At 42.0% G+C, this 14,000-nt stretch overlaps 7 protein-coding genes across 7 annotated transcripts; all 7 read right to left on the reverse strand.

Annotated features, from left to right (window-relative positions):
- Positions 1-750: 750 nt before the first annotated feature.
- Positions 751-3,777, reverse strand: LSM04_007755 (ABC transporter-like; the record flags this gene model as incomplete). The annotated part of the gene is made up of 1 exon (XM_067333600.1): positions 751-3,777. The coding sequence occupies one exon, from the start codon at positions 3,775-3,777 to the stop codon at positions 751-753; it is 3,027 nt and encodes a 1,008-aa protein (XP_067189521.1).
- A 360-nt stretch (positions 3,778-4,137) lies between these two features.
- Positions 4,138-5,430, reverse strand: LSM04_000678 (uncharacterized protein; the record flags this gene model as incomplete). The annotated part of the gene is made up of 1 exon (XM_067333601.1): positions 4,138-5,430. One exon carries the CDS (start codon positions 5,428-5,430, stop codon positions 4,138-4,140), a length of 1,293 nt encoding a protein of 430 aa, XP_067189384.1.
- Positions 5,431-5,855: 425 nt separating this feature from the next.
- On the reverse strand, positions 5,856-6,308 carry LSM04_003935 (uncharacterized protein; the record flags this gene model as incomplete). Its single annotated transcript, XM_067333602.1, has 1 exon — positions 5,856-6,308. One exon carries the CDS (start codon positions 6,306-6,308, stop codon positions 5,856-5,858), a length of 453 nt encoding a protein of 150 aa, XP_067189450.1.
- Positions 6,309-6,738: 430 nt separating this feature from the next.
- Positions 6,739-7,059, reverse strand: LSM04_004717 (Ribosomal protein L44e; the record flags this gene model as incomplete). The annotated part of the gene is made up of 1 exon (XM_067333603.1): positions 6,739-7,059. The coding sequence occupies one exon, from the start codon at positions 7,057-7,059 to the stop codon at positions 6,739-6,741; it is 321 nt and encodes a 106-aa protein (XP_067189467.1).
- A 248-nt stretch (positions 7,060-7,307) lies between these two features.
- LSM04_008371 (uncharacterized protein) lies at positions 7,308-8,894 on the reverse strand (the record flags this gene model as incomplete). The annotated part of the gene is made up of 1 exon (XM_067333604.1): positions 7,308-8,894. One exon carries the CDS (start codon positions 8,892-8,894, stop codon positions 7,308-7,310), a length of 1,587 nt encoding a protein of 528 aa, XP_067189530.1.
- Positions 8,895-9,115: 221 nt separating this feature from the next.
- LSM04_001258 (zinc finger protein) lies at positions 9,116-10,051 on the reverse strand (the record flags this gene model as incomplete). Its single annotated transcript, XM_067333606.1, has 1 exon — positions 9,116-10,051. One exon carries the CDS (start codon positions 10,049-10,051, stop codon positions 9,116-9,118), a length of 936 nt encoding a protein of 311 aa, XP_067189393.1.
- A 353-nt stretch (positions 10,052-10,404) lies between these two features.
- On the reverse strand, positions 10,405-13,257 carry LSM04_009063 (WD40 repeat; the record flags this gene model as incomplete). The annotated part of the gene is made up of 1 exon (XM_067333607.1): positions 10,405-13,257. One exon carries the CDS (start codon positions 13,255-13,257, stop codon positions 10,405-10,407), a length of 2,853 nt encoding a protein of 950 aa, XP_067189543.1.
- Between the last annotated feature and the right edge of the window lie 743 nt (positions 13,258-14,000).

Raw genomic sequence — 14,000 nt, forward strand, 5'->3', positions numbered from 1 at the left:
TCCGTTCCAAGAGAAGAACCTATACGTTGCGACTCATTACACAAATTAAACATATTTATACACATACAGATGTACGGCAAAATATTTCAAGAAGAAAAGGGAGTACTAAGTCACATACAGCATTAAGCACTCACTTTAATCATTCACCAAAGATTGCATCTACAGATAGTTGAAATGTCGACACTGCATCTTGGGCCAGAATGTGGAGTCCGTCTATCCTGGCTCCCACGGTGTCACTCTAATTCCAGAGTTTGCTTCCCAAAAGGTGTGTAAGAATGGTTTACATTTACACAAAGTTATAACTGCTCAGGTTCCTTTCTGGAGACCTAGGAAAGCGACCCCTCTCCCCCCAAAAAAGGATCTATGTACCGTAGTTTTCCAATACAAAACCATAGCAAGTCCGCATTTCCATCAATCAAATGGAATTATCTATTAAACGTTATATCTTAAATCCCCCCAAGTAAAGGTTGGATGTCTTGTGAATATGCATTAAGAACTCAACAATTGTCATTTAAAACATTTACTATACGTATAAATTTCTCCCCATTAACGGCAGGAATACGAAGAAAAAACGAACATCTTCCTTTTTTTTTTTTCTTTTGGTTCAAAGAAGATATGCAACCGTAGAATTAAAGGTCCACCCTAACCCAATCAGAAAAAAAAAAACACCCTTATTTATACTATTAAAATACCACAGTTGTGTTTGATTGTTCTTATTGGTAATTCTGGTTTTGGATTACACTCTCGTTTTCAAGAAACAAACTCCGGAGCCTGCTGGGCCCTTAACATCCTGGAGAAACAAGAGTCAGGTTCACTGCAAGACAACTCCTCCCAGCTTCCAGACTGCACAATTCTACCGTCGCTGAGCACAATAATATTGTCAGCATCTTGTAACGTTGCAAGACGGTGGGCTACGACCACAAATGTGGCATCCAGAGGAATGATGCTTTTCCGATTTAACCCAAGATCCTTAAATATTTTTTTCTCTGTCTTCGTATCGATAGCGCTTGTTGCCTCGTCAAAAACATACAAGCCCACCCCCGTATTCCTCTTCATCATAGCACGAGCAATACAAAGACGTTCCAACTCCCCTCCACTATACTCATGAGACCGCAAAGGTGCATAAATACCAGATGAACGCTTCTGCACAAAGGAGAGTGCCTCTGCAGAAGAGAGGGCAGAATTAATATCTTCCTCATTGGATGCCCAAAGATTTCCAAGTGCAATGTTGTTTGCGATCGAACAACCATCGAAAAATCGGATATTTTCTTCTTCTTGCCACACATTGGCAATCCTGCGACGCAGCATTCGGACCGGATAGCGGCTAATATGGATATTGTTAATAAATATATCTCCAGACGTAGGAAAGTATGTTAAATTTAATAATCTTAGTATCGTCGTCTTACCTGCTCCACTGTATCCAACAATGCCAAGAAATCCTCCTTTGTCAACAGAAAATGAGATGTGGGACAAAATATATGGGTGATTCTCACTATAACGAAATGATACATTACGAAACTCAATATTCCATGGGCCTTCAATAGGTGGAACGGGAGTTATAATTGGTCGATCAATCTTGTGATGCATCCTCTGCAACCCTTCTAGTACTTGATAGCAACCCAATGAGCTACTTCCCATGGTAAATTTTCTTTGTGTACATGCTAGGTCAATCTGACACTCACTAAGACCGTTTTCCTCGTAGAAATATCCAACAGGATTTGAAAAAAGAGGGAACAAATACTGAATAAACTCTAAATGCGACAAAGTATTATTTTGCTCAAGGGGACTTTGTTCAAGGTATTCTGGGTGAAAATAGAGTGTTGAAGAAGAGGCGAGAAGTAACGGCATCGCATTCGCTGTTCTAAAAATTCCACTAACAATATCACGAAGACAATGTTCCCACATGTCATTTCTAGAACCAAGCCCATCATTAACAACTGACTTGGCTGCAGCTAATTCAACACCTCCATATCGCAAAGTTGTGAACCCCTTAATGTACTCTCTTCTATACCGTGAAACAGAAGTACTGTCAGAAGTTACCTCATTCATCGCTACTATGTTTTTCAGAATTGTTTTTAACCATTGAAGTTTTTCCACTCCTATTATCGTCATTTTATGGTACCGTGTAAAACTTTCCAGTGTTCGCAAAATATGTTCAGCAAATACTACAGGAGATAAAGGCCAAGAAATGTGTTGAATCAAGAGAATCCATTGTTGCTCCAATACCACCTTTGACTCCACACATACGAGAGCCAGAAGCCCCAAAGCATGTTGTGGGTGTGCATTTTGGTAAAAAGTACTTGGCAATAGGATGGAACGCGACGAAATTGATTCTTGAAAATTTTTCTTCTTTATTTTATCATCCTCCATTTTCATAAGTAAACGAATAGGTGAGGGGGAAACTAGTTGATCGTTATGTAAATATTCTTGACTATTATCACTTTTATTCCTTGTATTTGTTAATGATTCTTCACTAAAAGAAAATAAACTTTTGGCGTACTGTAACTCAAGATAGAGTGATTCACTTATTAAAATAACATAATCGCTCCATTGAGTACCTAACCACATGGTGACTGCCATTATAGGAAAACGAATAATAATCCAGAAACTAGAAACTATTTCAAGTAATTGTTGTATTTGATTCTGCAGTTCACCTATAACAGAGCTCGATACATGCCAAAGAGCGTTTGAAACACGAAATGATAGAGGCCAATTGTCACTAGGATCATAATCAGCAGTAGCGAGAGCTAAATAGGCATTAAGCTGAAAAGACATGATAAGTTCCATCAGAATGTAGTTCATCACAAAATTACGAACAGTGTAAAGAAACTCATCTAATCCGACAAAAGCAATAGCAATTGTGGCAAGACGTCCTGACGCTCCCTTAGTCTGTTCTCGCAGAAACTGAAAGAAGGAATTCGTATTGGACGCATCGAAACTCGGCATATTCCCCATTTGGGCAACATAAAGCTGGGTCCAGTTAACTCCATTTTGAATTCCAAATACACCTTTGAGAATTGTATCAGGTGACATCAAAAATATCGAAGCCAATATCAATAAACGCTGAATAGAATACGATCTACAAAGAAGTTTCAGAAAGGAAACCACTCCTAATCGTATCGATCGCTCCTTATAATAGGCACCCCTTAAAGATTGAAAAGGTTCTTCAGGAAAATCTTGTACTACTAACGTAGTACACTGATGGTTCCCCATCAACCTATAAATGGAGTACTTACCACGAAGTAGCATACAAAGTGATAGCAGCTGTTGCACTTGTATTTGATCGACTAAAGGAATATTTTTATCCCTTAAGTATCCTCGCAAATTATTTTCCACTAGTGACATCAAGCAATTCCATGAATCACACACAAGAAGCTTCTCAGGATGTTTATTCTTCGCCAAACCACAATAAATTTCAAAGATTTCTTTAATTCCCATTCGCTCATCATCGAACACTAAAGTCGGCACTCGCAATAATTTTGCATTATTCCAATTAAGAGTAACCTCCACGCATGCACCACTCTGACGCACGAAAGTTTTATTGCCATCACTTCTAGAAGTACCACCGTCATCAGTAGCAACATTGTCAGTAAAAGTGGCGGTTCGTGTCAATATGTCAAGCATCTCGTATGCCCGCTCCTCAGAGGAAAAAAGAACTACTGCTCTCAATTTCCTTCTCAGGAAGGCTCTTGCCAAGAGCACAGCACAGGCACCACATACGGAAATTACAAACGGAGTCATTACCGCAGTATGAACCCTGGAACGCAAAATCCTCATGGCGACAATCGATTTCACGACCAAAGGAAATTGGAAAACAAAAAAAAAATCAATAATAAAAAAAGAGGCTATCTGCACCTTTTTACAAAGAATAAAAAATTTGAATAAAAGAAAAAATTCGACAGGAAATAAAAAAAGAGTATAATACACACAGAAAAAAAAAACTCACACTACACACTCTCAAAGAGAAAAAAAGGGGGAAAATATACAAAGAAAAAAAAACATGGTTGCACAAATAGTACAGATGGAAATCCATACAAATAAATGTACAACCAATTACTCTATTCGTTTTATTGTTACCACACGCTCAAGATTTTGGTTTTACAAAAATCTAGATTAAACATGGTGAGCACAATATCTCTAAAGTCGATGTAACCCTGTATTTGTAACTTGACGATGTCTAGTTGGCAGCATCGGCTGCACATTCGGAGGAAAACTCAATGGTGAGTTCGGAGCTACTCTTGCAACAGGGAGAAAAGCATCTAAGGGTCGCGAGCGAAGTGGAATCATTGGAGAATCAAGGGAAGGTAGAGCTGATAAACGTCTCCTCCCTGCATCGATCGTACTCCTTGGCGGGGGAAATAATGGAGGTTCGTTGAAACCAGCCAACGAAAAGGCATGAATGGGATGCTGGACCACAGTTGGTCGAGGTGGACTGACAACGGATGTATTTGTGGATGTAACTTCTACCACTGGTATGGGTGTAGGTGCAGCAATTGTGGTGACCTCTTTATGCACTTCGGGTGCTTGAACATTCACCTGCCCCTTCCTTGGTGACCTTTCTCGAGGCGTTTCAGACTTCACTTTCTTTTCTTTAACTGCTCTTGTCATTTCTTTTTTCAACTTATGTGGTTCCTGCGTTCTTTCCTCAACCTTTGCAAAAGTTTCCTTAGTTGCCGTTGCCACCACGTTATCGATAATGGCATCCTCCGCTGGTGTCACAAGAGGGGTTTCTTTTACCTCTTTTAACTCTTTCACCCGCTCTTTTACACGTTTAGGTTCGCGCTTTATAGTTTGGGATTCCACAGTAAGTTCAGTTTTGATAATTGCGGCCACATCGGGCCGATCACCTGTTATATTATCACCCTCCTCCTCCTTTTCAACGACGGTCACTTTTGATTCATTAAGCTCCTGTGTTTTCTTTTCTGTCAGTAACTTCAACTCATCTTCTCGTTTCCTCTTCAAATCCTCAATCATTTGAAAGAAGTTTCTTTCGGCTTCCAATTCCCCGGCCTTTTGGAGTGCAGTGTCCTTTCGCAAAGTAATTCGCGGTTTCGAGGATGAAGATTTCTTTGGCGTGGTGTGGGAGACTACTACCGGGATAATCTCTGCTGACAGGGATTCTTGGGCCTTTTCTTTCATTCTCCCTAACTCCTCGCTCGCCTTTGCTTTGTTAGCCTCATACTGAAGCAGTAAACTTGTTTCCTTCTTTTTCTCCTTGCGCAGCGCCCGGTTTAATGCATCCGCAATAATTTTTTTTCGCCGCATCCGGCCCTCCGCTATCTTCGCAAGGAAGATTCGTTCTGCCTCATTTTCTCGTTTCCTTTGCAGTTTAGTGAGCTCTTGCGTCGTGTATGTAAGCCTTGCCTTCACTACCGGTGCACGCTTCTTCACAGCAACGACTCTCTTAAAAAGAATAGCTGTCCGAAGCATCGCAGAAGAATCAGGATTCCCTGGGAGTTGAAGAGGTTACAGCAGAGAGGTGAGAAACGATCAGCCTCCCCAGCTTTAATAAAGTCAGAAGCAGTATAAAAAAAAAAAGAGCGACGTAAAAAAGAAAAAGAGAAATAAGCTCAAACGGGTTAAAAAAAAAATAGAGAATTTAAAGCCAGTAAAGAGAAAGCAAAAAAGAGGAAAGAAGTGGAAATAGCGTGGTCGCTCGCGAATTATTGCTTCTTCCTAATGATTATTTTAAAAAAAGAAAACATGAATTGATGACCTTGTTTCTTTTTGTTCATTTACGTTGCCCATCAAAGTAAAAAAAGAAAAAAAAAATGGGCGACTTCCGTCACCACTTTCACAAAATAACCCCCATGTGAGCTCTATAAAGGTATTTTGTTAATATCCCTGTTGCCCTATTACTTGCGCTTCATGAGCTTTGTGCTCTTCGCCTTTGTGTTTGAGTTGACCTTCAGTGGTTTCTTTGACTTTGAATTCTCGGTCTTCTTTAACTTCATCGGCGCCGATGCGCCCAGCTTGGGCACCTTTGCCTTCAACTTATCATTTCCTTTCCCCTTTGCTTTTGGCTTTTCCTGTGCCTTTGCCGGCTTCTTTACAGCTGATTTTGGTTTCACCGCTGCCTTCACCTTCGACTTTACCGCCGGAGCAAGGTCGAGCGATGGCATCCTCGGTGGCTCCACGGCGAGCGGCGGGGCGACAGGGGCGTTGAGAATCGACACAGGCGCCGTAGTTGTTGTTGCGGGTGCGGTCTTCACTGCAGGCGTCATCTTGAGTGGTCGGGCGACCTTTACGGCCGGTGTCCCTTTGCGCACACTCGCCCGCGCCATGGAACGGAAAGTCATACGGAACATGTTCGGCAAAAGATGTGGGTGTGGTTGTCTTCCCTTGCTTTGGGGTTGTTAATTAGGTTTCTTACAGTGAACGTACTTGTCGGTGTGAGTGTACGTGTAGGTGTAATGGGGAGAGGGTGTGAATGCCTGTAGATAGGTGTGAGCAAGTTGCGTACGTAGGTTATAGTTATCCTTCGTCACGAAACGAACACAGAGCCGGAAAACTACAGTACGGGCATGGATAAATAAATAACAAGCAACCAGAAAAAAGAAGAAAAGAAGAAGAAAAAAGCCGTTGCCTTAGAATAGTGGCACTGAAAGAGTTTTTCCTTATTTTTTGACGGAAAATATCAATATAATAGTAAGAGACTGACACCCTCATTCAAGGGTGTAAAGAAACAGCAAAAAGAATGAAAAAAAAGATGAAATTAATAGACAAGTGAAGAGACGTCTACCACGTGGGATCCTTGTTGCCAGTCTTCTTCTTGTCGTTCAGCTCAAAGTGCTTTGTGCGCTTGAGAACATTCTGAATAATCGACTTGCAGTTAGAGCACTGGAGCTTCAGGACAATCTTCTTTGTGGTCTTTGCTTTCTTGTGGAAAATGGGCTTTGTCTGACCACCATAACCAGACTGCTTGCGGTCGTAACGGCGCTTACCGCGGGCATAGAGACGTGCTTTGCCTGCCTTGTACTGCACAACTTTAAAACTCTTATGAGCGTTGCAGCGCTCATCAGGGCAGTGCATTGTCTTCTTCTTCGGGTAGTTCACCATTGTGCGTATGTCTGTACACTCCTGCCTTAAAGAACAAGAAATGAAAAAAAGTAAAAAAAAAAGAGAAAAAGAAAATATCATTTGAAAACACATGTCAAGCATTAGTTTCTTTGTATTTTGGCAGTTTTGCCCAACTTGGACTCCCAACAAGAGGTTTTACTGGTCTTCTTTCTGTGTATCCCTGAAAAAAAAAACATATATATAAGGAGAAATAATAGTAGTAGAAATAGTAACCGTTACGCCTTCATCTACGCGTACTCATCATTTGCAGCAGCTGCCGTTTGCTCGCGACAGTCATACGCATAAAAGTTGCGGTAGCTAAGGAGGATTGGGAGAACAGTAGCTTGGTGCCCAGAGCGCGCAATATCATCCAATTCAACCCATTCATGCCACTTTGGGTTGATCATATCTATCACCTCAGATAGAATTGACTGTGCAGATATGTCTACCATGAGACCATTCACAATAAGCTCGTTAGCTATTTCTTTGCAGAAGCAACGTAGTGTTTCAACGGTCACAAACAACTTTGTCTCTTCTAGATCAAGGATATTCCAGATGTACTTCAGTGCAGGTAAAGTAGAAGCGTGTTCTGTAGCAATAACAAAATCCAAGTATGTCTTGTAATCCATTATGTGACGGTTACCGCTCTGAGGGACGTGACATTCAAAAACCCGTTCAATAACCAGACGTGTGAAACTACCATCACTGTAGCGAGAAAGTTCATCTAGTGTTAGAACCCCGTCTCCGTCAAGATCTAAGCTTGTGAAATGTTCGTAAATACGTCCCATAAGCGCCAGTGAGAACCAGTTATCCATACTAAGTACATCTGGAGTTAGAAATTCCATTGAACCAGAGTTCCAGTAAATTTGACTGCGGTGGATATTCAAAACAACGTCTTCTGTTAGTGTTTTCACCGTATACATATCATCTGGATCATTACCATCCCTTTCGTATGAGAGTACAATTGCAGGAACAGTATCATCATCAGCAGCATCTGTAGTTACAAGTTTGGCTGAAACATCTACAGTACATCCAACTTGAAAGGTTGTGATGGCATCGTGCGCATCACTCTCAAATATGCGCAGTAACTCTGAAAAAACATCACTCTTCATCATACTGTCAATAGATATTGCTCCTGTACGCCTCGTATCGCACATAAACATAAATTTTCTAGAAGCGTGACAGAGATAGTATGGTTGCATCCACGGTGGCATATCTCGCACAAGCCGAAGGTTTGGCAACAATTCATACAAAAAACTTTCTATGTCTTCCTGGGTGAGCCCATTTGAGAGTGGTGATGAGGCACTTGGTGGACAGAGCAGTCGACTCGCAACTCTTGTGGTAGGATCCTGTAACGAGGGTGACGGCACCCCTGCAACAAGTTCTAGTTCGATTCGCAGTCTATAGAGTAGAAGACGCTTGGCCGCAAAGGCGTACAATGGAACGGCAGGAATTGTTCCATCCTCTGCACGCGAAAAAGCAAGAAATGTGGCCGGTGACAAAAAAGGATGGTTGAAGTACAACTGTTTGCGTGTTTCACGATCTTTTGCTGGCGCTGCCTCCTCCTCTTCAGGACATATACGGAAGATCAGACTGTATACCATGCTTCTATACCCGCTGTAGGACAAACGCAGCTCGTCATACGACTCCACCGAGTCGCCGCTCTCGTCACCTTGTCGCTCCCTGTACTTCACAATGTTATTCCATAACTCCGCCGGATTGGTATTGGCGTACAACTGTGCAACGTGAGCCGCAAGAAACTGCCGCCGCGCCTCACACACCGCCTGCACCGCCGACCTCTCGGAGGGCGGCACAGTGACTGGAATAGACAACATTTAGACTACAAAAGAAAACCCTCAGAGTAACGGTATATTTATATAGCAACTGGAAAAGAAAAGAAAAGAAACTCAAATAATGGGTAAAAGTAAAAAAGAAAGAAAAAAACAGAGCAGAAAAAAAAAATAAACCGAGTTCATGCAACAATCTCTGTACCTGGGATTTGACTGTAGAACTTAACTCTGAAAGTAGTCCATGAATACAAAACCTTCAATAAAAGTTAGGATCTCGTAGTTCTACAATTACCGCACTCTCTGCACGATTCACGATCTCTGAAATTCTTGTATCCACATTCACAAATCCAGAGTGACGGATCATTTACACTTTCTGACGAAGGAGAGGCTGCCTTACAATTCTTACACTTTGTCCGCGATGCGAAATTAATAAAACCGCATTGATCACATTTCCAGTCGGTTGGATGTGTAGTTGAAGAGGCTTGTGAAGAGGAAGGCTGTGAAGAAGCTGTTGGCGAGGGAGTCGACAACACCTCGTAAACAGCACCACAAACCTCACACGATGTGGCATTGTTTAAGTTAACAGTGTGGCATGTAAGGCATGTCCAAGGTGGGGTTTTCATACCCTTCTTATCATTGGCTGTGACAGTGGTGACACCGGTGACATCGGAAATTCCTGATGAACCTGGAGTAGTGGTTGGTTTCCAACTACATTGCAGACACTCCTTTCTACCTCGGAAATTGTGTGTATTGCACTTTTCGCAAATCCAATCCCCTGGTAGTATCTTTCCGCCTCCCCCTCCTCCCTCAACCGGTGTTGATTTTTCCCTGTTTCCTGCGGGGCGCCCTGCGCCGCAGGTAAAACACAGCTCACGACGTGCAAAGTTGTGAGTTCCGCAGGTACACACCCAGTCGCCTTTCTTAAATCCAACATGCTGCACATCCGCAGCGCGTACGTCATCTACAACGCGGAGATGTGCAGGCCGCACGCGGTGACATTGAAAGCACATGGTGCGTGAAGCGAAGTTCGAGAAGCCGCAGGCACACTTCCAATCACCCGACATGCGTGCGAACAAAGACCACGTCGCCGTCCGGTACAACTGCCTGCGCGGGCCCATACACACCGCTTTCATCGTCACCGTACGTCGGAGGTAGCTAAACATCTGCAGGACGCTATACCCACTTTTAAAGTTGCAATTCATACAACGAATAGACAAGAACGCCAGAGAAAATAATAATAATAATAATAATAATAATAATAATAATAATAATAAATAATAAGGAAATCATAAACAAAAGTAGCAGTAACATCGGCAACATTACTACCGAGAAAAAAGAGAGGTTGCTATTTCAATATCATGCAGACAATAATAAAAAAAATTCTTCCTATAGTCATACCTCCTTCCATTCATATACACGGAGAAAAAAAGAGCCACTAGTTTTTTTTTTCTTCCACACAGATGCGCACGCACACACAGAAAAAAAAAACAATACCTCTCATCCTTTCTTTTTTCTTCTATTCCTTTCATCCTGTTGTTAAACATGATTCCATGTTTTAAGCCCATTCGTCGTCGTTGACTTCATCATCATTTTTGCCTTTGGTTAGGGGGGGTACTGGTGTACTCTCCACGTCGGTTTCTCGTGCCAAAGAAGGTGGTGGGGCGGCAAGAAATTCCCCAGGTGAATTTATGCTCGTAGCAGATACCGCCCGGTGCGCGTCAACAGGCGACTGCATTGCGTCATTAACAGAGAAAACTGCAGACGGCTTTGCTGGCGGCGGAGACACCAAGAAAGCAGCCGTGGCGCCAATCTCTTCCTGAGTTCTTGCTGTATTCTTTTGCTCTGGTTGTTGTTGTTGTTTATACTGCTCCGTTTCCTCATGTTGAGTTACTTCTTGCCGTCGATCGTTTTGATCTCTCAGCGGAGTATGTTCCACTGTTGGTAAAGTGACAGTTGTAGTCGTTGTTGCTGCTGCTGATGGTGGTACTGTCAATTCTCGCATGTTTGGGAAAAGATTCGGATATGCTGCCGGGTTTGCGATGGCCTCACGTACGCGTGGTAGAGTAGCAAGAACGACCTTCCACCTTGCCACAACCTCCTCCACTTTACTGTGGCAATATGTACGAGCGTAGAACGCAGCTTCGGCAACCTGACCGGCACGGCACAGCAACTCCACATTATCTGCGTACCTCTCCGAGAGATGGAAACATGTGAACGCAATATTTGCCTTCCCGTTCGCAACGCATGCATCACCAAGCTTTGATATTGCCTTCATGTCACCCATGCAAGAGTATAATAGTAGTAAACCACTGCTATCACTGCAATTAACCAGCGCTTCTTCTGCCAGTTTCAGCATACCCTTCTCCAGTGCCAAGTCAGCAACCTGTTTCCAGCGTCCCATTGTTGGACACCGCTCGGCAATTTCTTTTGCAAGCGACATTCTGCCTAAACGGACTGCCAGATCAAAACGATGTTCTTCTTCTGTTGTGACTTCTAAGGCTCTCTCAAGATAATTTTTAGCCTGTAAAAATTGTGCAAGTCGCATTCTTTCACTCACATCAATAGATGGTAGAAGCTCATCGGCGGTGGCGAAGTCCTCACGGGCAATAGCGCTCATATATCCAATAACATTAGCACGTAGAGTATAGCTTGTAATGTTTTTTTCTTTATCAATACACAAAATCCGATTTTCTTTTGCCAAATATCCCAGAAGGTATTGATTCCGTGACAAAACTCCAATGTTATTTGTCTCACCGCCAATATAATAATTCAGACGATGTGCCTGGTTAACAAATACGAGACACTCACCAACCCACAAAACCTCCTTCACACTTTCTCCTACTTCTTCCACAACCTCGAAGGCGAACTCGAGTCCATCTTCTGGTGTGCCATCATGTGTTTCAAGGTACTCTACAACTGCTTCACTGTTAAATCGAAGTGTAAAAAATGCCGTTTTGGAAACTATGGCAAGCATTTCACCGTTGTCACTCCACTGTACCATCTTCGGACATTCATCAATTTGACGAATAAAGCTTAGTGTTGCCCAATCGTAGAAAGTGATACTGGAAGATGTACAGATACCAAACAGAGGACCACCAAATAGTTTCTCTGCAGTCTCATTAAGGTTTATAGTAGTTCGTTCTTTAAAGTTTTTGTACACTTTTAGTGTCATGGAAGTCTCCAACACGGCAAAAGAGCCATTTTCAGGGCCCCATACAAAGGAAAAACATTTACCATATGATTTAGGTCTCATGGAGAGTGAAGAAAGAATTGTGTAGTCATTGTCCCCAAGAACAGCGATAAACTGTCCACTTGGACCATGCAAAATGGCAGAGGGCGACATCTCAAGGGCACCCATATCTTTCGTTGGGAGAGTCAGAACATCACCATCAGCGATATCTGCAGGAATACCTTTTGCATCAATCCGAGTAACTTCGTTGCCAACAACCACAAGGATCTTCCCACTGGGGTCCATTGAATATACAGGTCTGTCTTCGCCCACCTTGTAAAGAACTGTACCACCATCATAACCAACTACCAAAACGTTTGCGTAACGTTTTGCCGCCATCGACCATCCACGGTTCATGCGGGAATGATCAACGCTAAGCAAAAGTCGTTGTGTGTCAGAAGCAATAATTTTCATCTCCATATCTTCCGCCAGTGTAAAGAGCAGTGGTTGGCTTGGGTGAAATAATACAGCTGTGACGTTTGCTGTATGATGGGTAAAAACCTGTAAACACGCTCTAGTTTGATAATCCCAGAGACGTACAGTTTGGTCATCAGCGCCACTGAGAAGGTATGGTTTATCACCACCAGGATAATAATCCACACAATTCACACCATCCTCATGTCCCTCAAGCTGAAAGTTCGGTACAGGACTGTTTATACTCCATACCTTTACCGTACAGTCTAGCGAGGCTGTCGCAAAGGTTGATGGATCCTTTGGGTTAAAGGTAATGGCCATAACATAGTGTAAATGACCCTCATGGGTATTTACAAGCGCCCAATTTTTGCTCCAATCCCATTGTCTTATCATCATATCATCAGAACACGTCAAAACAATTGGTAGATGTTCATGTACTGCAATACCTCGGATGTAATCATCATGTGCTTGAAATGTTTTGGTTTTTTCCATTGTATTGTAGTTGAAGATGCGAAGCATCATGTCATCAGTGCCACAAACAAACGACTGAATGCGTGGAATGAAGCGTACACAACGCACTGGTAGTCCTGTACCAGTGTCAAACGACTTTAGGAGTACTTGGGTTTCAAGATTCCACAAGTTAATCAGCCCAGAGTAGAGAGAGCAAAGAAACAACGGCTCCTTTGGATGCATCTCCACCATTTTCACCCGATCGCTGGGTGCCACCATCAGTGTCGCAGGTGCTGCCATGGCTTTTCCTGTCATATTTGAATCTTTGTTAAAACACCCCTAGGTTTTTTTTTATTTTTATTTTTGTATTTCCACTCACTATAAGTAGCTAAATTAAAAGCAACAGCAGTGACAATAACGGAGACGAGAGAAAGAGAAAACCCTGAAATCAGGGAAAAAAAACCAAAAGTCTGTTCGTATGCCACAGTGGTGCAAAAAAAAAAAAAAAACAATAAAAAAAAAACCAATTCAACCATCAAAGGGGATTCTGGCATCACTCAGAGATACCACAGAAGATATAGTCCATTTTATTTTTTAGAATTAAAAATAGTAAAAAAGAAAGACCTAAAACCCAAATCCCCTTCTTTCTTTTATATATGTAGAGCAAAACAAGAGAGCAGAAACATAGATGTATATATGCGGGCGATTTCAGAAATTATAGTGCACAGGTAAGCACAAACGTACATATCGTGATTCAGAGCACAGCATTAGGTGACGTTCAAGTCATACACAAAAAAAAATCTCTCCCAAAAAACTCATTTCATTGCATATCCACCTTTCTCTGCGCACGCAAAAACAAAGAAAACCAATAATAACAATAATAACAATAATAATAATAATAATAATAATAATAATAATAATAATAATAATAATAATAATAATAATAATAATAACTTCATCATCACGCGCCCCCCTTTGTGCAAAAAAAAAAAACGTAAGACGCAAAAGAAAAAACAGCAAAGTAAAAAGAAAAAAAGGAAAGCATACAGCCCAGATCC

Source organism: Trypanosoma melophagium (genome assembly GCF_022059095.1).
Source record: "Trypanosoma melophagium isolate St. Kilda chromosome Unknown ctg30segment0, whole genome shotgun sequence".
Lineage (NCBI taxonomy): Eukaryota > Euglenozoa > Kinetoplastea > Trypanosomatida > Trypanosomatidae > Trypanosoma > Trypanosoma melophagium.